Source organism: Nycticebus coucang, chromosome 10 (assembly GCF_027406575.1).
Source record: "Nycticebus coucang isolate mNycCou1 chromosome 10, mNycCou1.pri, whole genome shotgun sequence".
In the NCBI taxonomy this organism is placed as follows: Eukaryota; Metazoa; Chordata; class Mammalia; order Primates; family Lorisidae; genus Nycticebus; species Nycticebus coucang.
Window position 1 is genome coordinate 93,921,261 of NC_069789.1, and position 27,349 is coordinate 93,948,609.

The following is a 27,349-nucleotide window of genomic DNA, read 5'->3' on the forward strand; positions in this document are numbered from 1 at the left end:
CAATTTGTACATCACAGGTCACAGAGCAGAAGAGATGTTATGAACTTAAAATGCAAGTAAGGAAAATCAAAGCCCCCAACTCTAGGTCAAATCAAGCTTGATTATGAAATATCGTAAATGTATGTATGTCTTAGGCACTAGGTATCACTAAAAAACATTTGATGACAATGCTAAGTCATTTTAAACATATTTGGTAAGTTTACTATTTAGATGAGGCCAAAGGAAAAACACATACTTATTCATTTTACAGTGAGTGTGCAGGCACTGAGCTGGACAAGTGTGAACTCTTGAGAAATGCAAAGACTACTTGGAAAGACAAATGTGTAAAAATATAATTATTTAGGGTGGCGCCTATGGCTCAAGGAGTAGGGCACCGGCCCCATATACCAGAGGTGGGGGTTCAAACCCAGCCCCGGCCAAAAAAAAAAAAAAACTGCAAAAAAAAAAAATATTTATAAAATAGGTAGGTGAAATAAATAGTTTGCTGGGGAAGATAACAAATATTTCTAGGAAAAACTGACATGTAAGCTGGAATGGTTTTATCAATATCAGTTCAGGACTGTAGGCTAGGATGGACAACACTTCAGGGTATAGGAATGTTTACAAAAAGATGCAGCCCTTCTGTGGGACCAGCGTGTGGTAGGCAAGACTAATGGAAGGTCCAGACCAGAAATAACCATGAATTGATGAACTTGGATGTTTGTCTGAATGCCAAAAGCTATAGCTATTTAAGGTTTCTAAGAAAATGGGTTACTTGAAGAAAAAAATGATATTTTTGAAAGATAACTCTGGGAGCAATATATAAGATAAACTAATGTGGGAAAGAACAAAACAGGTTAAGAAAAACCTTGAGGAAAAGTATTTTTTTCTGACAAAATCAATTATGCCAAATGTTTTTTTTTAAAGTTCAGGTTTTCACATATAACTTAAAAAAAAAATAACAATCCATACAGGGTGTCCAACCTGTGTGGATTATATGAGGTTTTTGCTTATCTGTGGTGGTAGGTATCACCACAATTATGCATGGACCATTTTTTTTGCTCATTAGCCTTCATTAGTGTTTGTGTATTTAGCGTGTGGCCCAAAACAACACTTCTTTTTCCAATGTGGCTCATAGATGCCAAAAGGCTGGACACCCCTGAGAACTTCAACTCATAATTTAATGTCAGATTTTCACAGAAACCTATCATGGGCCTCCTATGTACTTAGCAGCGGTGTGGCCTTGCTGCTGCTTACCTGTGACTGGGAGATTAGTCACTGCAGCACTGGTCAGAGGGAGGACAGGGCTGACAGTGAGGGTGGTTGCTGTGCTGCTTGTCACAAGGCTTGGTGTGGTCGCCACCTAGAGGTCAGAAATGAAAATAAGGACAAAGCTCTTAAAAAGAAGACTTAAAAATTTAAACCCAATTAAACCCATATTGCGACTTATTTTGCTATCATTTTTTAAAAACTCTATGTACAACAGAATAAAATAAGAGGAACTAGGAAGAAATGATTTAACACTCATTCTTTGACCTCAGAATTGAGAAACTTGGCATGATATGCTAGAAAGTTGCTATTAGAAGATGGTTTTTCGCTGGTACCATATGGTTTTAAAAATAATAAAAAACATTCCTAAATTTCAATAATGTTGAGTCAGATATACTCTAAACCAGTAAGAGGGCTGTCCAGAAAGTACCCAGTCACGTAATACAAAAAATAGAGACATACATGGCTGGATACTTTCTGGACAGTACTTGTGTATGAATTATCAACTTCATCTAAATACAAAAACTATTTGACAGGATCAGGGAATTTGGAATTCATGTGTGATTTTTATTTTTCACTCTGTGGAGGCAGAATTGCCTTGTGTTTGTTTTTAAAGAAGTGAAATTATGTAAAGAATGTAAAGCACATTTTTTAAAAACTAAGTTGCAGCTTGGTACTTGTAGCTCAGCAGCTAGGGCACCAGTCACATACACCGGAGCATGGGCCTGCCAAACAACAATGACAACTACAACGAAAAAATAGCTGGGGGCGGTGCCTGTGGCTCAAAGGAGTAGAGCGCCGGCCCCATGCCAGAGGTGGAGGGTTCAAACCCAGCCCCAGCCAAAAACTGCCAAAAAAAAAAAAAGCTGGGCATTGTGGCAGGTGCCTGTAGTCCCAGCTATTGGGGAGGCTGAGGGCTGAGGCAAGAGAATCACATGAGCCCAAGAGTTTGAGGTTGCTCTGAGCTGTGATGCCAAGGCACTCTACCTAGGGTGACATAGTGAGACTCTGTCTTAAAAAAATAAATAAATAAATAAAATAAAATAAAAAATAAGTTCTTTTTGAAATAACAAAAAATTTCCAGTTTTGCAAAAGTCTTCCATCTAAGTACAAACAAATCTAGAACATAAAAGTCATCTATATAAAACTGTTATTTAGGAGCCATCTTTTCCATAAATATCTTATGAACTTTATCATTAAAGACCCACCATTTAACAACCACAAACATCACTTAAACTATTAATGTGCATGTAATGGTAACTTTAGTTTTAAAAGCCTTCCGGTATGAGTAATATTCAAATAAAATAAAACAAATTAACAAAAAAGGAACAGAAACACAAACTCAACAACCTTCCCTTTTGGATTTTGGTTGGCAATCCTAAAGGAGTCACACTGCCACTGTATGCCCTTTCATTCCAAGAAGAACATTCTATCACAAACAGTAGAACTGGGCCAGGCGCGGTGGCTAACGCCTATAATCCCAGCACTCTGGGAGGCCGAGGCGGGTGGACAGCTTGAGTTCATGAGTCTGAGACCAGCCTGACCAAAAGCAAGACCCCATCTCTACTAAAAATAGAAAAACTGAGGCAAGAGGATTGCTTGAGCCCAAAAGTTGGAGGTTGTTATGAGCTATGACGGCATAGCACTCTACCCAGGGTGACAGCTTGAGACTTAACAAAGACAAAAAAAACCCCACAAACAGTAGAAGTCACTCATAGAGATTATATATGAAAGGACCACATGATGTTTCAGAGCAGGGGTCCTCAAACTGAGGTCCGTGGGCCACATGAGGCGGTGTGATTATATTTGTTGCTGTTTTGTTTTTTTACTTCAAAATAAGATATGTGCTGTGTGCATAGGAATTTGTTCCTAGTTTTTTTTTTAAACTATAATCTGGCCCTCCAAGGGTCTGAGGGACAGTGAACTGGCCCCCCGTTTAAAAAGTTTGAGCACGCCTATTTCAGAGTGAAGATCCTGACAGAGATGACTGTCATAACAAAAGTTCAGAGCTAAATGTTACCTGGGAATGTACTGTCACTTAATTAAATAAGTGTAAGTTTAATAAATTGGGTTTTGGGACTCAACATGAATAAAAAATAACTAAACATTTTTTGAGATAACTGGAATCAGAAGCAAATTTACTCCCATGGTTACAAAGTGACCTAATAAACCACATCAGAGAAATGTATAATGGGAATGCAATGAAATTGAAAAGAAATAAAATTGTTCTCTTTAAAAACAAGAAAGACCAGAAAGTTCTTGGGTCAACAACCTGAGATTCCCTTATCTTGGTAACAACTAAAATATAATTTTATATGCATTTATCTAGTGTGAATACATACATAGTAAATTTGTAACGGTTACAAAATAAATTGATTTAACAGATCATTTGTAAAATGGTAAAAACTAGCTGTAGAGTTTGTGCTCCTATATTTTTGTTCTTACCAGTGAAGTTGGGCTGGGGAAAATTGCTTTGATAGGTGAGCTGCTGGTCCCACCACTGCTTGGTGGGTTGATTCTTTTTTCCTTCTGGCGGCGGTTACAAAACCAAACACGAATCACCTCCTTTTCCATGTTGAGTTGATCAGCAATCATTGTGATCTCTTCCGAGGTAGGCTTTTGATTCTGAAGGGGAAAAAAAATGTCATCTTTTGGAATAGCTTTTTGAACCACTGGCATAATCATGTCAGAACATAAACAGGGAAGGACAAGTCAGAAAATGAAGCTGAGATATACAGAGGTTACCAAAAAACATATACATATTTTAAGAAATGAAGAAACTGGGCCAGGTGCAGTGGCTCATGCCTATAATCCTAGCACTCTAGGAGGCTGAGGCAGTGAACTGCTTAAGCTTAGGAGTTTAAGATCAGCTTCAGCAAGAATAAGACCCAGTCTTTAAAAATAGCTGGGCATTGTGGCAGGTGCCTGTAGTTCCGGCTAGCTACTTGGGAGGCTGAGGCAAGAGGATCACTTGAGCCCAAGAGTTTAAGGTTGTTGTTAACTATGATGCCACAGCACTCTACCGAGGGTGACAAAATGAGACTCTGCCTCAAAAAAAAAAAAAAAAACTATTGAAATTATAATAATATATACTGATAACAAAAGATGAACATAAGTCACGTTTGACTTCTGCAATTATAAGAGGTGCTCAGTGTGGTCACCACCAGTGTCCAGACTCTTTTGATTACGGAGAATTACTGCTTGAGCAATGTTGACCAAAGTGTCCACCTGTATCACTTCGCGTGCTGTCTAAATTTCTTCCCAAAGTACTACCAGTGTAGGCCACTTTCTACAGTACACCACATCCTTTAAGATCCCCTGTAGGTAGAAAGGAAGGGTGTTAAGTCAGAAGAATGTGGGGAACACTCAAGCGCACCTCTTTGTCCTATCCATTGTCCTGGTAAATTCTGAGGTGAGCTCTCAGGTCTCGGTGCACGTACTAATCTTGGGATGAAAACTTTCCATTTTGCTGCTTTAAGAACACATCGTTTGCTGGTTTTGCTAACTCCTGTCTCAGGTACACATTGTTTGGCAGACTTCTGTGGTGAGTGTGTAAACTGTTCTAACACCACAGCAGAAGGAGGACTCATTGCTGGGCGCAGCCTCCTGGATCTTCCCTTGTGCACATCACACACAGCACTGTGGGTCTCAAACGTATCATGGATGTATGCAATTGTTAGGCATGTCAGAGGTTCTGCTGTGTACTCACACCTCCATTGTCGCCGAGCTTCCACAAACGTTCTCAAATCTCAAATATCACTTCAAAATGGTCTTTTGTTCCTCGAGAGACAATCGTGCTTCCACCATTTTGACTGTCTGGCTATGTCATGATGACATTAGCATTCATTTGATTAATGCCATCTTTTGAGCGAACATCATACTACACATTACTACTGCAATCCAATTAAACTTTGAAAAGTAATACGTAGATAACATTGCTTAAAATGTGTATACATTTTTTGGCACCCCCAGTATATTACTGTATTAGGCCACTTTCAACAAAAAGCTTCTGTAGGTGGACATTCTAATCAGCACTATACTTACCAAACTTATTCATATTAACTTAGAATAAGTTGTTGTTGGGTATTTATATTTTTTCATTTTTAGGGTCTATTAATCTTGAATTAACGTAATGCTAATACCACCTTATGTATTATTAGGAATTTAAGTTTTCTCTGTGCTCCATGCTATCCAACTTGGATCTCACAACAAGCCTGTGTGGCAGGAAAAGCAGGTATTTCACAGATGAAGGAACTTGAGCTTAAAGAAACCAAGCCAGTTGCCTAAGCACTCAGTTAACAAGTGGCAGAGCTGATTCAATTTCCTTCCAGTGTGCTGAAGCCTTTTCTGAATTAGAGAAGTCAAACTTCTGTTGAAAGCCTTAATTATGGTATTGCCTGGTACCACACACACACAAAATGCCAAATATCTGTTGCAGTTACTTACACTCCATAGGAGACATTCAAGGTATCTTATACCATACAGACACCAGAATTTAGCCAGCCAAACTCCAGTGTTTCTCCTGATAAAAACCCATGGTTTCCTCCCTAGGTGCCTCTGCTCATGTTTCCTCGGTCTGAAATGCTTTCCTCCCACCTTTTCCAGTGGGAGGGATTAATTTTTACACACCCTTCTGCAGCTGCCACCTCTCTCACATGGAGCACTCACGTGGATGTGACTCGGGTCTCTCCTGCACCCTGCAGAACTCTTGTTTCTATCTTCTGGGTCAGTAACTTACTTACTTCATTTATTTTCTTCTTTATGTTGTAAGCACCCGCAAGGGCAGAGGCTGACATGTCGTCTTTTATCATCTAAGTACCTAACACTAAGTGTTACATAGACAATCCCATGTACGTGAAAAGTAAAAGCCTCACTGACTTCCAAGAAACTCTTCTCTAAGGCCCCACGGATGTTAGTCTCTATGCTGGTGCGTTTCTTCCTCCTACGGTTCAAGCCCTCAATTCCTGGAGAATTCAGGGCACTTGGGCTGGAGAGGGCCGAATCAGATGAGAGGTTCTCTGAAGCATAAAGAAAACACAGAAATAAAATGAGCTGAACATAATGATTTATGTGCATTATATATAAAATTAACAACAAAACTGATAAAATAAGCTATAAGCAAGCATGAAAAGGTTTTCACATAACCGGTGTTAAAATACTGCTTACTACTATGGATCTTTCTATTGTCACCGCTACTTTTTGATTTCTGTTTCTGAGAAAGCAATAGTTTACTATTCTTACCCTTAAACTCAGCTCTCTCTCTCAGTTCTGCTCTTATTTATATTAATTTGTTTATGAGCTCTGGGAATAAAGACAAGAAAGTCTCTTGGAAATTTTTGAATGTTTAGTATTTATCTTGTAAATGACCTATCATTTCATTGGTATAATCTAGGGTAAAAAAAAAAAGACATATCTACAAATTTAAGTTAAAATGTAGTTCTGTCATTTAACAATTTAATAACCCTGGGCATGTCGTACACATCTCTGAGTGTCTTTCTGCTTCAGGTAAAATGAGGTTCTCATCTGTGGAAGTCAGGGATGCCTGAATCAAACTGTCCAAAGATGGGGGTTTCAGGTTTGTCTTTCCCAGAGGCCTAGTTTCTATTCTTATAGACAATGAGAACCGTAGGGAATCTCTATGGTTCCTCTGCCTCTCCCAGTCTATGATTCTGTGACTCAAAATCCAAATCTTCCAAAAGGAATCTCAGCACAAAAGTGTTAAGTTAAAACAGTTACTTTTGTGTGTGAAATATACAGTCATTTTTAGTAACAAAACTAGACATATTACCAGGAACAAGTTCTACAATAATTTACCAGAGAAAAATAAACCTGTTCTTTAGGTTTATCTAAATTCACAGGATTTCTTATCTCGTTCCTTCAATTGTCTGTGTGTCCCTAATCTTGGCTCAATACAAGGAATATTTCAAGGTTATAAGTTATTGCCAATTTATTTACACTGTGATTACTAGACTACTTAAATTAATTAGGCTTCTGATTTGCACAGCCATAATTTATAATGATTCTCCCAGGATTAATAAGCTTCAAGGTTCTACAGTAACAATAATAGAATAAGAAGGGTGGGCACGGTGGCTCACGCCTGTAATCTCAGTACTTTGGGAGGCCGAGATGGGTGGATCGCCTGAGCTCACAGGTTTGAGACCAGCCTGAGCAAGAGCGAGACCCCGTCTCTAAAAATAGCCAGGTATTGTGGCAGGCACCTGTAGTCCCTGCTACTCAGGAGGGCTGAGGCAAGAGGATTGCTTGAGCCCAAGACTTTGAGGTTGCTGTGAGCTATGATGCCATGACACTCTACTGGGCATGACAAAGTGAGACTCTGTCTCAAAACAACAACAACAACAAAACAGTAAGAAAGATAAATGCCAATTTATACAACAATCCTAACGAACGATGAAGAAACGTCCTATATATTTACTTACCTGCATCATTTAGCCACTTCTCCAAAAGTGGCTTTAACTTGCACATGTTCTTAAAGCTGAGGTTCAAGGCTTCAAAGCGAGAGATGGTAGTTTGGCTGAAGTCGTTTCCATATAGTTTCCCCATGGCAAGCCCGACATCACCCTGCACAACACAGAGCAGGTGCAGAGAGAGGAAAGCAGAAAGAGAAAAAGTCATCTCATAATGTTTACAGCTTTCACTCTGGACTGTTGCTCCGATGACTGCGCTAGACAAAGAATTAACCATCATTCCACTTTCCAGGACCCACATAAACTCTACCCTTAAGCCAGGCACAGTATTCTGGCAAGGAGTCTGCTAGGCCTTCACCAGCACAACGTTCCACATTGTCCCACATACTTTCCATTTTGAATCTCTTCTTGCTACCTTATGTAAGAATCAAGATGCCAGAATTTCCAATAAGTCACAAAAGACAGTGCTGATATTTTAATATAACCAAAATGATTTAAGTAATCTTTAAAAATCAATTTATCCATATCACCTACAGTGATTAGATGTAACTGCCTAGATAAACCTAGGTATTTCTGAACTAACCAAACTTCCCATAAATCACTTGAAAATTTAGAAATGATCTCTCATTCTTTATCCCCCTATAAAGTATTTCTGAACCGAGAAAAAAAAATGTATTTTCACCCTTAGTTTGGATTTCAAAGTTGGTTACAAAAAACAGGTATTCTAAAGACCACTTTTGTAACCATTATAGAGCTAGAAATTCACAGTAGAGAGGTTTGACCTATTTAGTCAAACCTTCATGGGCACTGGGAACTTGGTAACCTTACAGCAAATAGAACAATGATCCCCTGAATATATTGCAAAAGATGTCTTTCTCTATAAGCCTATAATAACCTTTGAAATGTATACAGGTCTTCTCTTCCAGCTGAATATCTCTTGTTTGAGCTGGAAAAAGCCATACCTTAATAGTTATTTTATATATAGGTAATAGAAGCTCACAGAGTTTAAATGACTTCTCTACTCATTTCAATGAGTTTAGTGACAGGGCAGAAAGGCAACAACACTTCTGGTCCAAAGTACTATCCAACTAATTCTTCCTTGAGACAGCCAACTTCCAAGTATCCTGGCAACACTTATTTGGAGTTAGGATTATCCCAGTACTTTGATGCCTGCGACTGAGGGGAAAAGGGGAGCGGGTGGGAATGGGGAGAGCAGGAGGCCGGGGGCAGAACAATAGTAGTAGGCGGGAAGGCGAGGGGGGGCCCCCGCAGGAGGGTGGAGGAGGAGGAGGAAGAGGAGGAGGAAGGGGGAAAGAGACCCCGGGGCGGGCGGAGGGCGGCAGGAGAGGGCGCAGGCTGCGGCTGCTCTCGCTGCTGCCTCTGCTGGTCTGGGACTCGCTTTCTTTTTAAAATAGGTCAGGTCACCTAAATGCTTCAAAAGTATTAAAATGTTTCTGGATAGTCATTTGTCTCTTTATAACTGAAACTCCTCACAAATGTAAATGCATTTCCATTAAAATTATATTTCAAAAATCATTTTATGTTAACAATACATGTATACTATTAGTTTCTTTCAACAAAAATAAATTCTCAAAGAAATGTATGTCTGTTCCTAAAAACACCTAGAATAAAATGCAGGGATGTCAGCCCTGGTCTTTGACCCACCAGAGCAGGTGGATTGCTCTGCACTTTCAACACAAAATAATTTGAGTAGCAATGAAGTGATGTCTTAAGCATTCTAAACACCAGGTTTTTCCTGATTTCATAAAAACACCCAATCTAATCCTCCAAAAAAACTTCATTTTTTTCACCTAATGATCTTATATCATTTTACATGAATTTTATTCAGTTTAATTCCTTACCTGATGTAAAAGTATTATTTGTGACAGATTAATCAAAGAGTAAATGATGGTAGAGCTTAGAACACTTTGTACTGTGTACCCAGATGCCTGTTTCAGATGCCTATTTAAACTATTAAAGGTATTCATTCCAATTTAAAAGCCCTCTGTGTTAGCTCACATTTTTAAAATTAATGTGGATTAATTTTAGTTTTTTGTTGTTGTTGTTGTTGCAGTTTTTGGCCAGGGCCGGGTTTGAACCTACCACCTCTGGTATTGAGCCATAGGTGCCGCCCGATTCATTTTAGTTTTTCATCTGCAATCCTTATTTTGATTAGTTAGTCTCAGTATAGGTTTAGAGTATGTGTACCTGCACAGATGCGTATCGAAATGATCCTTTTCTCTCCCCCCAAACTCAAACAAGCCTTTCAAACTTGCCCTCTTTTAGTTACCCTGTAATCCTCACCCTGTCAGCCCTACAGATAAAGCATTAAAGTCTACTGATGCTCCTCACATAACAAATCCCTCTGTGCAGTCACATCACCCCCAATGACATCTTTTACACTCTCACAATTTATTGATAGAACTACGATTTCATAGACCTGTGTTCTGAGAGAAATCTCAAAGGTTTTAACTTAATATTTAAATTATAAATTTATAATTAAATGTATACAATATTCTAAACATACAAATGCAAGAAATGGCTAACCAAAAGGTACAGTTTAAAACTAAATAGCAACATGATTAAGAAACATATTGTTCCTTAGAAGCCTTTCTGGACACACAGAGCAAATATAGTTGTCCCTTGGTGTGCATGGGGAAATTGATTGCAGGACCCCTCTCGGATATCAAAATCCATAGATGCTCAAGTCTTTGAAATCATAAAATGTTATATTTATATATTACCCTATGTACATTCACCTACACACTTTACATCATCTCCAGATTACTTACAACACTTAATACAATATGTGTATGAGTGCTACATAAATAGTTGCTAAACTTCATTTGCCACTGTAAGCCATAATGACAAGAAAAGAAAGTCTGGGCCTGACATGGTGGCTCATGCCTATAATCGCAGCACTTTGAGAGACTGAGGCGGATGGACTGCCTTGAGCTCACAGGATTGAGACCAGACTGAGCAAGAGCGAGACCCCATCTCTAAAAATAGCCAGGTGTTGTGGCAGGTGCCTGTAGTCCCAGCTACGTGGGAGGCTGAGGCAAGAGAATCACTTGAGCCTAAGAGTTGAAGGTTGCTGTGAGCTATGATGCCACAGCACTCTACTGATGGTGACAAAGTGAGACTATGTCTGTACATTACAGGACCGTCACAACCATCCATTAGTTTGCCTCTCTCTCCTGAACATTTTGGATCAATAGTTGGTTGAACCCATAGATGTGGAAATCAGGGATATAGAAGGCTGACTGTATTGTGACCCAGCCAAGGGATCTGTGGGTTCCTCCTACCTGAGTAAATCCAAGTTTGATTCGTCTTTGTTTGAAGGTCTTGGCAAACTGCTCAAGCTCCTCAAGGTCACTGGGCTCCTCCAAGCTGGGAGTATCGATTCGCTTTGGTGTTGACTGGCTCTGTGGAAGTGTCTGAATTGGGGTTGCTGCTATTGTGCGTGTTGGGGTTGCTGGCTGTTAAAGAAGGAACAGAGCAATGAGAACAAACATACAAAGAGATACTTAAGTTGATATCTGGAATATGCTGCAAGTAAACTTAAGGAAACAGTTATATTCATGATGAAGACCATGTAACAGTACATAATGTATGGTGAGAGTGAGCTGTGATGCCACAACACTCTACTGAGGGCGACATAGTGAGACTCTGTTCAGCGAGAAAAGTCAGACTCTGAAATTCTGTTTATTATAATTAGAGTTAAGGATAAGCATGTAATTCTATAGGAAAAACCTGAATACACAAACATGAAATCTTCTACATCTGGGTTTTCAAATGGTCTGAATACATGTATCTTATGCTTTTAAACAGATTTTTATTTTAAAAAAATTTGTTTCTTAAATATGTCACTTAAACTGTCAAAACAGTAACAACCACATCTGTCTCATTTATCACTATTACTTCTCCATGTGATACTATTATAAAAATAGTTATTACAAGATTATTAAAACTATTTTTTTTCATTTGTATGAGGAATTTATTGGCAGCACTATTTTGGCAAAGTTTTAGGAAAGCATGATGCAAATCTTAATTTTTAAACTGACATTTTATTGGCTTGTTATACGTTTAATTTTGTAACTTCAGTTTTATTAATCTTGCATGAATATGTTGTTTTTCCCTAATCTCATACTGGCATCCTATTGAGGAAAAATTTCAAAAATTGGGAAACCATAGTAATAAGAGAGAGATAAAAAAACATTTTGTGTGTTTGGACTGTAGAAATATTGTAACATGGTTCAGCTGGATTCGGGGATAGATTACTGGAAAAGGGAACCTCCTGCTATAGGAAAACTCTACTCCTATAAGTTATTGTTTGTTTTTATTTTAATTTTTAAAGTTTAATATCTAATAATCAGGAAAAGAGAATAATAAGTGGTTTAATTATTAGAATGTGAAAGGCTAGTTCTGAAGACTGCGTTTTTTTTTGTTTGATTTTGTTTTTTTAAGACAGGGTCTCACTATGTCGCCCTCAGTAGAGGGCTGTGACGTCACAACTCACAGCAACCTCAAACTATTAGGCTTAAGCGATTCTTTTGCCTCAGCCTCCCAAGTAGCTGGAACTATAGGCACCTGCCACAACACCCAGCTATTTTTTGATTGCAGTTATCATTGTGTTTAGCAGGCCCAAACTGCTAAATAGATCTCCAAAACAGACCAATTTCAAGCACTGAGATCAAAGAAATAATAAAAAAATTTCCCAACAAAAAAATGCCCTGGTCCGGATAGCTTCACACCAGAATCCTATCTAACCTTCAAAGAAGAGCTTATTCCCATACTGCAGAAATTATTCCAAAAAATTGAGGAGGAAGGAATCTCTTTCGCAACACATTCTATAAAGCAAAAATCACTCTGATAACAAAACGAGGAAAAGACCCAACTAAAAAGAGAACTTCAGACCAATTTCACTAATGAATATAGATGCAAAAATTCTCAACAAAATCCTAGCCAATAGATTACAGCTCATCATCAAAAAAGTCATGTATCATGATCAAGTAGGTTTCATCCCAGGAATGCAAGGCTGGTTTAACATATGCAAGTCCACAAATGTTATTCACCATATCAACAGAAGCAAAAATAAGGACCATGTGATACTCTCAATAGATGCAGAAAAGCCTTTGATAAAATTCAGCATCCTTTTCTAATTAGAACACTGAGGAGTATAGGCATGGGTGGCACATTTCTTTTTTCTTTTTTTTCTTGTAGAGACAGAGTCTCACTTTATGGCCCTCAGTAGAGTGCCATGGCATCACACAGCTCACAGCAACCTCCAACTCCTGGGCTTAAGCGATTCTCTTGCCTCAGCCTCCCGAGTAGCTGGGACTACAGGCGCCCGCCACAACGCCCAGCTATTTTTTGGTTGCAGTTCAGCTGGGGCCGGGTGTGAACCTGCCACCCTCGGTATATGGGGCCAGCGCCTTACTGACTGAGCCACAGGCGCCACCCGGGTGGCACATTTCTTAAACTGATCAAAGCTATCAATAATAAATCCACAGCTAATATTTTATGACCGATTTAATGCCATTCCTATTAAAATACCAACATTGTACTTTCAAGAATTGGAAAAAATGATTCTGCGTTTTGTATGAAACTAGAAAAAACCCTGTATAGCCAAGGCAGTTCTTAGTAATAAAAACAAAGCCAGGGGCATCAGCATACCAGATTTTAGGCTGTACTACAAACCATCGTGGTCAAGACAGCATGGTACTGGCACAAAAATAGAGACATAGACGTTTGGAATCAAATAGAAAACCAAGAAATGAAACTAACATCTTACAACCACTTAATCTTCGATAAACCTAACAAGAACATACACTAGGGTAAAGACTCCCTATTCAATAAATGGTGCTGGGAGAATTGGATATCCACATGTAAAAGACAGAAACTGGACCTGCACCTTTCTCCACTCACAAAAATTGATTCAAGATGAATAAAGTACTAAAATTTAAGGCAGGAAACAATAAAAATCCTCAAAGAAAGTATAGGAAAAACACTGGAAGATATCCGCCTGGGGAAAGACTTCATGAAGAAGACTTCGGTGGCAACTGCAACAACAACAAAAAAATAAACAAATGGGACTTAACTAAACTGAAAAGCTTCTGTACAGCTAAGGAGACAACAACCAGAGCAAACAGACAACCTACACAATGGGAATGGATATTTGCATACTTTGAATCAGACAAAAGCTTGATAACTAGGATCTATAGAGAACTCAAATTAATCCACATGAAAAAAGCCAACAATCCCATATATCAATGGGCAAGAGAGATGAATAGAACCTTTTCTAAAAAAGACAGATGAGGGTGGTGCCTGTGGCTCAAGGAGTAGGGCAATGGCCCCATATAATGGAGGTGGCAGGTTCAAACCCGGCCCTGGCCAAAAAAAAAAAATAATAATAATACAAAAGAAGACAGACAAATGGCTAGCAAACATATGAAAAAATGCTCATTGTCCCTAATTATTAGAGAAATGTATATCAAAACCACACTGAGATATCATCTAACCCCAGCGAGAATGCCTCACAACACAAAATCTCAAAACTGCAGATGCTGGTGTGGATGTGGAGAGAAGGGAACACTTTTACACTGCTGGTGGGACTGCAAACTAATACAACCTTTTTGGAAGGAATTATGGAGAACCCTCAAAGAACTCAAGCTAGACCTCCTATTTGATCCTACAATCCTATTACTGGGCATCTACCCAGAAGGAAAAAATTCATTTTATCATAAAGACACTTGCACTAGACTGTTTATTGCAGCTCAATTTACAATCGCCAAAATGTGGAAACAGCCTAAATGCCCACCAATGCAGGAATGGATTAACAAGATGTGGTATATATACATCATGGAATACTATTCAGGCATTAAAAAGATGGAGACTTTACATCCTTTGTATTAACCTGGATGGAAGTGGAACACATTATTCTTAGTAAAGCATCACAAGACTGGAGAAGCATTAATCCTATGTACTTAATTTTGATATGAGGACAATTAATGACCTAGTACATAGTGGGGGATGGGGTAAGGGGAGAGCAGAGAGAGAGAGAGAAGAAGGGAGGGCAGTGGGAGAAAGGAAGAGCAGAGAGATTATTAAAACTATTTTAAGGAGAAAAAGTAAATCACTTGTTTAAATAACTTACAACAGGTTTCATTTTTGTGTATTTGTTCTTTTCCCATAATCTATATTTTTAAGCCCTAACTATAATTATGATATATATAATTTTAGACTCCGTGTTTCTCACTTAACATTGTTTTAAATTTTTTCTACGGCATTTAAGTCTTCATAATTATCTTTTTCAAAATCTGACTGAAACAATATTATAATTTAATTAACCAGTTCTCAATTGCTGCACATTTTCATTTATGCTTTCACTAACAGGTAATACCACAATGAAAAACGTGTTATACGTATTAGTTATTTTTTTCTACCTATATATGTAATCAGTTCTCTGGGATAAATCCATAATTGATTTTCTAGTAACTGGATAAACAACTTCATAGGTCCTCCCCACCCCCCCACCCCCCCACCTTTTGAGACATGGTCTTGCTCTATTGCCCAGGCTAGAGTGCAGAGGCATCATCATAGCTCACAGCAACCCAAAACTCTTGGGCTCAAGTGATCCTCCTGCCTCAGCCTCCCAAGTGGCTGGGACTACAGGCATTTGCTACCACATCAGGCTAATTAAAAAAAATTTGTAGTGATGGGTCTCAGTATGTTGCCTAAGCTGGTCTTAAACTCCTGGCCTCAAGTGATCCTCCTTCCTTGGACTTCCAAAGTGCTGGGATTACAGGTGTGATCCACCGCACACGCCAACCATTTCATGGCCTTTGATGTACGTCAGAAAGTTGGCACCCACTATACAATGCTAGTTTCCTCCATCTGATTTGTGTTAGGAGTTTTAAAAAATGTTTTGCAAATTCAAAGAGTAAATGGCACTTCACTGATGCCTTAATTTGTATTTCTTTTACTACTCAAAGTCAGAATTTTCCCACATGTCAATTATTATCTGTATTTCCTTGGATGTGAATTGGATTTATGTTCATAACCCATTTATATTATATTAATGATATTCTTATTCTCATCCTTATCCTTAAAGAGATCATCAAATGTTATGATGAATCTTTTTGTCAATGGAAATAATTTTTCCAATCTGCTTTTTCTTTTTTAATTTTCAGTGTACACAAACTTTAAATTACCATTTGGGTGAGTTTCTTATTTTCCGTTCCAATATAATCTGTTGCTTCAAATCTGAAAAAGCCTCATTTATCTTTAACTATGATAACACTCCTTTTCATCTTCTGGTTTATTCAATGTATTTCTTAAACATTTAATTATTTAAATCCATCTAAATTTTACTTGGGGGCCTGTGGGGATAGTCTCTTTTTTAAAAGGAAATATTAAATTTTCTTATTATGTGAGGTTATTCTGCTCTACTTATAAGCCTTGAGTAGGGAATATACCTCTGCTATTCACTAGTGGGAGGTATCACCTTGACTCTGCAACTTAATTGCTCAATTGATCCCTCCTGTGAATAGAAGACCAGATGAGAGATTACAGACCCAGATATTCTACGTCTACAGAAAGTCTACAGTGGTTCACGCCTTTAATCCCAGCACTTTAGGAGGCCGAGGCAGGAGGATCTCTTGAAGCCAAGAGAGCCTGGACAACATAGAGAGAACATACATTGTAACAAATAAAAAAATTAGCCAAGTGTGGTGGTATGCCCCTGTAGTCCTACCTACTCAGGAGGTTGAGGCACAGGATCAAGTGAGCCCAAGTTGTAGTAAACTAGGATTATGTCACTCCAGCCTGGGCAACAGAGCAAGACCCTATTTCTAAACAAAAAAAACAACATTTTTAAAAATATAAATCTTTTATCAGATATATGTCTTAAAAATATTTTCTCCCATCTACGGTTTTTCATTCTCTTAAGAGAAGCTTTTAATTTTTATGAAATTAAATTTACCTATTTTTTCTTTTATGGTTAGTGTTTTTTGTGTCCTATTTAAGAAATCATTGTCTCATCCAATGACACAAAGATATTTCCCTAAGTTTTCTTCTAAAGTTTAGGTCTATGATCTATTTCAAATTAATCATTGAATATGGAGTGAAATAACGGTCATGGTTCTTTTTTTTTTTTTTTAACCTATAGATAGCCAATTGTTTCAGCTATCTAAACAGTTGAAAGACTTTCCTTTTCCTACTGAAATATTTTAGAACCTTTGGAAAATCAGTTGGCCATACATGTGTGGGTCTATTGGACTTTCTAGTATGTTCCATTGATCTCTGTTTCTGCCCTTTTGCCAGCATCACCCTGCATTCATTACTGCGGCTTTATAGTAATTCTTGACATCACAGATAGTCCTTCAACATTCTTACTTGTCAAAACTGTTTTGTTATTCTACGTCCTTTACAATCCACATTGATGTCAGAAACAGGATGAAAATTTCTACAAAAAAGCCTGCTTGGGTTTCAATTGGCATGATGTTAAATCCAGAGATTAATTTGAGAAAAACTGACATTTTAACAACTCAAGTCCTCTGATTCATGAACACACTACATGTCCCTAGGTCTTCTCTGTTTCACTCAGCAGTACTACAAATAGTGCTCAATGTATAGGTCTTAAAATATTTTGTTAAAGCTTACCCATAAGTACTGTAAATACTTTTTTCTTAATTTCAGTTTTCAAATGATCATTACTAACATATGGAAATATAAATGATTTTCATATATTGACTTTGTATCCTACACATTTGCTAAACTTACATATTTCAGCAGCTTTTGGGGTAGCTTCCTTAGGATTTTCTATATAGACAATTATATAATTGTCTATCAATTAAGATAGTCTTCCTTCTTCCTTTCTAATCTATATGTAACTTTTAATTCTTTTTCTGGACTACTAGCATCTTGAGTATAATACTGGATAAAGGTGGGAACTATCTTGCCTTATTTCTCATCTTAGGGAAAAAGTACTCAGTCTTTCCTTTTAAGGATGATGATGGAGTTTTTTGGTAGATACTTTTTACTAGGTTAAAAAGATTACCCTTCATACCTCCCTGACAAGGGTTCTTATCATAAGTGAATGTTGAATTCTGTCAAATCTGGCAATATGTTAATATTAAGTGATAATTTCTATAGTGCAAAGTCAAAGCTGAAAGGGGATTCAGGATTAGTCAGTTTAGTCACCTAATATAGAGATGACAAGATTAAGGCCCAAAGAGGAAAAAGCTCAAATCATAGCAAGAAGTGAAGCAGAACAAGGTCCATAACTTAAACCAACTTAAACCTCTAATGCCTAACACTTGTGCTTTTTGTATGACTATAGTGTTTATACAGTCTAGTGTAATGAGCTAACATAACATATAAGTATTAACAGAGAAGAAAATATAGAGATTAGAGCTTTATTGCTGTTTCTGAGAAAGGGCAAAGTGTGATGATGGGCTTTTAACTGAGGTACCAGGTTTCCTGTTCAAGTGGTAAGATCTACTGCCAGCTACGGTGGGGGGACATGTCACAGAACCACAACTCATTACTAGTTTACTGCTAGCACAGTTATAAGAGAAAAGGGACTTTGATGATTTTCCAAGATTACATCAATTTGGCAGCACTGCTTTATCACATTGATAAGTTCAGCTTTGAATTTTTGGTTAGTTTGGAAGACTGAATTATTTTTATTAGGTTTTCTAGGCTTTTCAGATCAAATAAAGTTTGAAAATCTCCCAAAACAAGAGGATAAGAGAACTCTCCATACAAGAAAACTGACCTGGGAGGTGAGGGTGATGCTTGGCTGCGACTGCAGGAGGTTGGCTTGGCTTTGCTGAGGTAGTTGTGTTAAAAGATTTTGCGCTTGCAGGAGACCTGTAAAATACAAGCACATTGTGCCAGAAACATTAAAGATTGTTTTGAACACACAGCAAGAAAGAATAAGAACATGATTGAAAATTTCCATCTGATCTCCTGATCACCTTATTGGTCTTAAAATTCTTATTCTGTCTAAAATTCTATTTTGTTAAAAACAACTTGGGCAAGAAGGTATGGAACATTAAATTAAAAGTGGGAAGTTTTTAGTGTAATGTAAGTTCTCTGATTGGCCGATTATTTTAGTAAGGAGTGGATGAAAATGAATAATTATTCTAAATGGAAGCAGCTGGAACTTCCAAAAAACTCAACTTTATTAACCTAGAATCCATTAAAAAAAACTGCCATTATATGCTGAACCAGAGACTTGTCCCGTCCAATGAAAGGAGCAAGCAATCTTTAAGGGGGAAAAAAATGTTGTTTTCAAGTTCTCCTTATCAAACATTTGGCTTTGGTGATAATAAAATTGAAATGTAAAATACTCCATCTGTATTAACACTGAACTATATTTTTATTAGTCTAAAAATAATTGGTAAGTAATGTCAGCAATGTTTCATGCTGACAGTGACCCTGTAAGTAGAAAAGTGAACCCTTGATGTGCTTGTAGTAAATGCTCAATTACTAAAGTCTATGGCTTTTTATTTGCAGAGCCTTATAAAAGGAGGACCAACCCATAATGTCTGTATTCAAGAAGTTATTTATAGTACCGAGTTTCTAATATAATGCTGTTACTAAAATACTGAATATAGGATTCTGTGTGCTCAGATAAGAGCAATGGGAGAAATTATCCAACACTGTAGACCAAATAAAAGGGATTCTACCACTTTTAAAAATACATGATAAGATTATTTGTAGCAATAGATATCTTCCTAATTTTGATTTCCTTAGGTTATTAAATTTGGATAAACTGACTATTGGAATATGTAGAACAGCAGCCAAAAAATCTAAACCTCCCACAGGTCAGTCAGAGTCTGTCATTTATATTTATAATGAAGTACTGTCTGAATTTAAGCTATTAAAATAGATTTATTTTATAATGTAAAACACATTAAGTATAAAAAGTAGATTTGCATTTTTCTAGAGATCTCTCTTTCTAGAGCTCTAGGGCAAGTGAAATATGTATTTGTAGCAAATATTTTTTTTGTGTGTGTGTAGCAAATATTAAACAAAATAAACTTCTGTACATATTACAAATGTTTCTTAAAAGGCAGACTGATATAAGTTTAAATGACCGTCCTGCTTCCCCAAGTGTCTCTCTACAGTTCAATCCCCACAGAGTCATTAGAGTGACCTAACTACTGCACAGATTTTATTCTAAATGTAATGGAAGGCCATGAGAGCATTTGTGGGTAATCTGACCCGGTCTAGCTCACTCACTGCACTCCAGCTACACTGGCCTTTCTTTTTCTGATTAGGCCAAACTCTTCCTATCCCAGGTGCTTTGCAGTCCTTTTTCTACCAAGGGTCTTCACCCAGATCCTAGGTGTGGCGACTTCCCGGTCAGCATTCCGTTCCCAATTCAAATGTTCCTCCTCCAGAGACGTTTTTTCAGACCATAAACTCATTTTTTCCCACAGGTTAACCATTACCAGATTGCTCTTGTCTGCTGTATGCCTAGTACTTATTTATTGCTGTGTCAACTATTTAGTTTATATAGTTACTATATGACTTCTAATGAGATCAGGGACTCCTTTGATCTTATTCAAAATTATATCCCCAACACTTAAGAATACTGCATGATACTTAAAAAGCACTTAACAAATTGTTGAGTAAATTAGCTGAAATACTAAATTTAAATGATTTGAAAAAACTGAAGAGTAGTCTAGAGAGAAAAATAAAGCTATGTTTTTTGTCATTGATTAAAACTAATCTATTAAATTATTTTGAAAAGGCTAAAGACTCAAGAATATTCAAAAATGATAATAAAAATGAAAGAGAAGTAAGTACAAAGGACAGAAATAAGGTCCCATTATTAAGCATAGCCTATTTCAACATGAGTTGTTTTTTTGTTTTTTTTTTTTGAGACAGAGTCGCACTTTGTAGCTTTCCATAGAGTGCGGTGACATCACAGCTCACAGCAACCTCAAACTCTTGGGCGTAAGTGATTCTCTTCCCTCAGCATCACAAAAAGCTGGGACTACAGGCACCCGCCACAATACCCAGCTATTGTTTTTTAGAGACGAGGTCCCCCTCTGGATCAGGCTGGTTTTGAACCTGCAGGCTCAGGCAATCCATCCACCTCATCCGCCCAGAGTGCTAGGATTACAGAGCAAGCCACTGTGCCTGGTCCAACATAAGTTTTTTAAAGTTTAACAATGAAAGTTTTTATTAATCTGTAAATGACAAAAGCAGATATTTTAAAAATGATTCCCATCCAATCAGAAATTACAATTCCAAATGATCAATTTTGGTTCCCAGTAGCATATTTTATAAACAAATTCAAACCTTAGTTTTTCCTCAAATGAGGTCAACTGTTTGTTGGAAGGGCCCATAGCCGTTTAAAACTTCCTTAAGGAACAACCATTTTCACCTCCTCTCCCCACAAAATACAAAAACCCAAACAAAAGAAAGTCAAATATAGGCACACTTGTAGCACAGTGGTTACTGCGCCAGTCACATACACCAAGGCTGGTGGGTTCAAACCCTGCCCAGGCCAGCTAAACAATGACAACTGCAATAAAAAATAGCCGGGTTTGTAGCGGACGCCTGTACTCCTAGCTACTTGGGAGGCTGAGGCAAGAGAATTGCTTAAGCCCAAGATTTGGAGGCTTCTGTGAGCTGTGATGCCACATAACTCTATTGAGGGCGACATAATGAGACTCTGTCTCAAAAAAATAAAAAAAGAAAAAGCCAAATATAAAAAGTTCTTTAAATAAAAATATTCCCTTGATTATTTTCATAATAAATGGTGAGACTAGACAGGGCAGAATAAAATTGCCAACAAATTATGGCTCAAGTTCAGATATGTGTCAGTAAGAGTTTTCTTTCTTTTTTTTTTTTTTTGTAGAGACAGAGTCTCACTGTACCGCCCTCACAGCAACCTCTAACTCTTGGGCTTACGCGATTCTCTTGCCTCAGCCTCCCGAGTAGCTGGGACTACAGGTGCCCGCCACAACGCCCGGCTATTTTTTTGTTGCAGTTTGGCCGGGGCTGGGTTTGAACCCGCCACCCTCGGCATATGGGGCCGGCGCCCTACTCACTGAGCCACAGGCGCCGCCAGTAAGAGTTTTCTTAAGAAAAGGTAAGAGAAAGAATTCTGTTAAGTCTGGAAAAATGGCTTAGATTTCCACTGCTAGAAATTAAATTCTAGATAGTTATATAATCATAGCAACATTGTAAAAAAATATAAACTATACTTCAAAAAAACAAAGGAAAACAGAACTCGAACAATCAACATAGGGTGTCCATGAAGTTCGTGTCCAGTTGGAAATAGTTTTACATTGTAAATTTGCACATGAACTTTATGGACACCCTGTAAGGCTAATCTCATGCTGGAAACATTTATTATCATAATTTCAACAGATCAAATCTTTATCCCTCCACAACTGGTTAAAACAGTAGCTATTCAGATTTTGAGCTTCTTCAATGCTATGAATTACAATGAATTCCACTTCTAGAAATGTTTATATAAATGTGAATTTTTTTTTTTTTTTTTTGCAGTTTTTGGCTGGGGCTGGGTTTGAACCTGCCACCTCTGGCATATAAGGCCAGCGCCCTACTCCTTTGAGCCACAGGCGCCACCCTAAATGTGAATATTTCTACTTTTTTCATCCTTCACGTTGTTGAATCATCTTAGAAAATAAAATCTAGGTCATATACTACTAACTAACTGATTACCACTCAGCAGCAGTGGTCCAAACTGATTGAAGATTACTTTCAAGTGGTTTTACCATTTATTATTATTGTTGTTGTTGCTTTTTGAGACAGAGTCTCACTCTGTAGAATGCCATAACATCAAAGTTCACAGCAACATCAAACTCTGGGGCTCAAGTGATCCTCTTGCCTCAACCTTCAGAGTGGCTCGGACTATAACTGTGTACCACCACGCCTGCCTAATTTTTCTATATTCTTCTTTTTTTTTAGTAGATTGCTCAGGCTGGTCTTGAACTTCTCAGCTCAAGCAATACGCCTGCCGTAGCCTCCCAGAGTGCTAGGACTGCAGGCATGAGCCACTGTGCCTGGCTAAGAGGTTTTTTGTTTTGTTTTGTTTTAAACTACATAAAGGGACAAAGTATTTTTATTCTCTGAGCTATTACATCTATCATTTCTTGACTAATGATCATAGTGATACCATGATAATGTTGTAATAGTAAGAGAAAAAATTTAGAGATGTTACTATGTAAGAGGTACCTTTTGTATGTATTTACTTAATGAATCCTTACAACTCTTGAGGAAAATACTAAAAGTCTCCTCATTACAGACAAAGAAACTGAGGCACAGAAAGGTGATTTTTCCAAGGACACACAACACAAAGTGGCAGAGCCAAAACTCCGAGAGAAGTAGGCTGCTCTTAATTAATACACTACAATGAATAATCTTCCTGACATTAGTAAAACATTTTATGTGAATCACTCATGTAAGTGAAGGGGAAGATGAGAAGAGAAATACATGAAAACTCAGAAAGGTGAGGGGAATTGTCCAAGGTCACCGGCTATAAAGTCAATCAGTATTATACACTTTGTGCTATTTGCCCAATTTTATATTGATTAAAGTCTGTGGGGTTGAGAGGGGTTATGAACACGCAAATACCTTTGCAAAAATTAAAAAATTAGAACGAACAGTTATTTTGTATTCCAATTATCTTACTTTGGGCTTTACTTGTTTAAATAAAACAAGGTCACAGACTTGAAAAAGGAAAGACAATACCCTCGGCTCTGATGCAAATAAATGAAGACAATCTCATTCCCTCTTAAATCCTTAACAATTAACTAAATCTCACATACGCACGTCAATCCTTCTTGACTTTTAAGTCTGTCTGATCCAGGGAACTTTCTCCTTCCCTCTTAGTATTCCAGTCTCTATTAATTTTTTACACCTGAAATCAACTGAAATCATTGTCTCTTTTCTTGCTCCTCCTCCTTTTTTTTTCTTTTGGGTGACAGGGTCTTGCTATGTGACCCGGCTGGGGTGCAGTGGTGCAATTATACCTCACTGTAACCTCGAACTTCTGGGCTCAGTCTCTTGAGTAGCTGGGACAACAGATGTGTGTCACCATGCCCTGCTAATTTTTAAATTGTTTTTAGAGATGGAGTCTTGTTATATTGCCCAGGCTGGTCTCAAATTCCTGTCTTCAAGGAATACTCCTGCCTCGGCCTCCCAAAGTGCTGGGATTACAGGCATGAGCCACTGAACCCAGGCAGCAATTTCATCTGAATCTTATTCCTCCTATACCTAATGGGCTGTTTTTTCCACAGTTCTTTTAATACTGCATACACATGTTCTTTATATCACTCCATCAACCTTCATAGTTTTCTAAAAAACCAGGAATTACCTAGATACCTCTTTCCTATCATTAGTCAAACACAACTGGCCACAGGTCCTGCCCATCTATATTCCCTCTTATTTTACCAAATCATCTTTTCTTTTCTATCCCCACAACCATAGTTCAACCCTTACCAAACCTCAATAGGATTGTTGTAATATTCTCCTAACTAGTATTACTCTATTTATTCTTACCTATCTAATTTTTCTTCCCCACCCACGTTTCAACATGAGCTTTCTTAAAACAAATCTGGAAATGTCTCTTTTCTGGTTAAACCTTCTTTGATTTCATACAATGTACAGAAGACTTATTAGAAGGTACTGGGCTATCCAGTGTGAGATTCTTTGCTGAGCTGGTCTCTGTTAATCTTTCTCTCCTCAAAGTTCATTATATCCTCATACACTATTTAAACTATAGTGTCTAAGGCAGTGGTTCTCAAACTTCCTAACGCTACAATGTATTTTCATTGTTTTTTTCAGTTTTGGCTGGGGCCGGGCTTGAACCCGCCACCCCTGGTACATGGGACAGGTGCCCTACTCCTTGAGCCACAGGTGCCACCCCATATATTTTTATTCTTACAAATGGGTCACGACCCACAGGTTGAGAACCGCTGGTCTAACGCATTGCTTATGGTTCTCAAACACAGCTTAATGATTTTTCTTCCATGTTTCTGAGGTTTTCAATGCTATTCATTTTCTGTGACTAATGTTCTCTCCTTTGAAGCTAGGCATGCATTCTCCCAAATTCACTGTGAAAACTTCTCTGCTCACAAAGGTATACAGGGGTCTCTTGGCTCCCACAGTGTTCTGTGCATATCATGTCTAACCCTTGCAATGGGTCGATTTTCCTGCCATTAGACTGTAAGTTCTCTGAAATTAAAAACTGATCTACTCATCTTTTAATCTTGAACATATGCTAGGTAAGTGTTCACATGACAAAAGATTTTGTAATAAATGATCAAGAAGAAAAAAAGGCAAAACCATCACTCCAGAAATAATGAAGAACTGGTAGAGATGCACTAATGTTCCTCCTGTTGAAAGTCTGATATCCTGATACTCTATACCGATCACATTAACCAACCTTACAAACATGACTGAATTTCATTATGGTTTCATACTAGAATTACAAAACAATATTTGCCACTCAGCAGCCTCAAAAATATTTTATAACTCACAAACTGTGTATAGTTTCTAACATAACACCCTCTCTCAAAATGTAAAAGAAAACAATTGTTAGAAGCATACATTTTCAACACTCTGTCAATGTTCTTTGAATACATTCCTTTGAAAAACTATCAAAACATTAGAAGCAATGTATCCAATTTATGCCCATGCTAAATAATTTTACTTAGACTTTTGGCTAAACTTCTGGTTCCACCTTAGTGATTAAACACACAAATGGCAGTTCAGGGCAACCTCTACAATGTGGTATGCATGACCAAAAAAATTATTTTTCTTAACATGACTACTGACAGTTTAAAATTAGATAAAATTTAATAAAAATATTGTTCTAATGGATAGGTATACAGCCAAAATGATGGTAGCCAGTGCGCACGTCCCACTGGATGGACGGCTTCGGTGAACAGCTAACCTACTCCAGCGAGGAGCTTACCCTGTTGGCCCTGGGGTGTCTGTGAGATGATGAACTGCGCCGGCTGCAGGTTGGTAGTTGGATGCACCAACACAAACTGCTGCAGGTTGAGATTCTGCTGCTGAAGCTGTTGCAGCTGTTGAAGATCCTGAAAAATCAGAAGTGAAACAGGGATTGGAGAAGATGAAATAAAAGCTCACTTAATCATAAGGCTTCTGTCACATCCAAGTAAAGAAGAGGACACAATGAGCATTCTTCCGTATTTCTGAAGAGGATGTGCTGTGGGTGTGATTCACAAGAGTATGTGAAGACACCTGGAGCCTTTGAAAGAACTTGGTATTTTTGTGCATATATTCTGTCATGTCTTATGCTAAGCCTAACTTTCAACAGTTATTTAAAATTCCCTCTGAACAAATGGTTATAGTGCTATTGTTTTAACATATAAAAACCAATATGGCTTTTAAAAATCAAGTGAGAAAACAGTTTAAAAATATTTGATTGATTTTTCTGTGTTAAGTAACAGCTGAAAATGCTACGTTTGAGTTTCCATCAATAAATTAAACCCCTATAATTATTAATAAAATGTGATACCACCTTATCTAACAACTGAGAAATTAGTGGTTAAGATTTTTAAAGAAAGAAAAAAAAAAAAAAAAAAAAAAAAAAAAAAGATTTTTAAAGAAAAATAGCTATCCATATAAAAATCTGATCCATAACATAATAATGGCATCTTACATCAGCCTAGTGTTTTATAATTTTCAAAGTTCTTCTCCAATGGCTAGTCAAACTCTTGCCACAATTTAAGTCCATTTTTGAGTCTTTTCTGGGGGGATAAACGTAGCTGCCTGGCACTAGACTCAATAATTCCTCATGTAGCTTACTGTTATAACTACTTACAACTTTTTCTCTTCTTGAGATGAAGAATTTATTTTCCTCTGTAGTACTGTTCTATGTGCCTCTTAAATAAATTTTTATCATCTCTAGATACTTTGCCCTAAAAATGTGAAAATCAAAACCAAACAACATCCACATGCAGTTCTGCATAATGCTGATCCCTCCACAGCAAAGACATAACTTGCTGTCTTTCTCCCACATGGGTGCCAGTGTTCACTGCAGAGCACGCGAAAGAACCCATGCCTGCTATAATTAACTAATTAAAACAAATACAGTAATCCCCTGCTTCAGAAATATGCCAGCTAATTATTTAAGAACTGTCACTTAATGTAAACAGTCAGTTATTCAAATAATCAGCTATGTGTTTACAATATCAACTTAAATAACCTGCATTAGTTCTAATGCAGGGGTAAGAAAATGTACCACTTATCTCACTGATTTAGAGCTCCTCGGGTCTTCAAGGGCCCGTATCAACAATAAGAAAGTTAATTTAATGATAAATAATATCTCCTACTTTATTCTTCAGTTGCTGCCCCCAGTACTGGAATTCCACACTCACCTGTGCGATCTGTATGGGCTGAGACAGGGGGATCTGCGTCATGGGCGTGGCGGCGGAGGCTGAGATGGTGGCCCCAGCAGCACTGTGCTGCTGGCTGGCAGAGTGTTGCTGTACTGCAGCGGCCAGCAGCTGTGCCTGGGCCTGCGCCTGCTGCAGTAATAGCTGTTGCTGGGCTGGCGTCAGAGTTAGCTAAACAAAATCAGAACACCGAATGGGAAAAGGCTGAAGCAGCAGGGCCCCTAAGTCAAGCTGCAGGGCCCCTAAGTCAAGCTAACT

At 37.8% G+C, this 27,349-nt stretch overlaps 1 protein-coding gene across 1 annotated transcript in view; it reads right to left on the reverse strand.

The window, feature by feature from the left end:
• Positions 1-27,349, reverse strand: part of POU2F1 (POU class 2 homeobox 1) — a 194,089-nt gene that overhangs the window by 32,452 nt on the left and 134,288 nt on the right. The window contains exons 6-13 of the mRNA XM_053605727.1: positions 27,074-27,262; positions 25,642-25,768; positions 18,454-18,548; positions 10,979-11,152; positions 7,686-7,827; positions 6,127-6,266; positions 3,694-3,873; positions 1,237-1,342 (exon numbers count right to left, since the gene is read on the reverse strand). Coding sequence (XP_053461702.1) covers positions 1,237-1,342; positions 3,694-3,873; positions 6,127-6,266; positions 7,686-7,827; positions 10,979-11,152; positions 18,454-18,548; positions 25,642-25,768; positions 27,074-27,262 — 1,153 coding nt within the window. The remainder of the gene's footprint in view (positions 1-1,236; positions 1,343-3,693; positions 3,874-6,126; positions 6,267-7,685; positions 7,828-10,978; positions 11,153-18,453; positions 18,549-25,641; positions 25,769-27,073; positions 27,263-27,349) is intronic.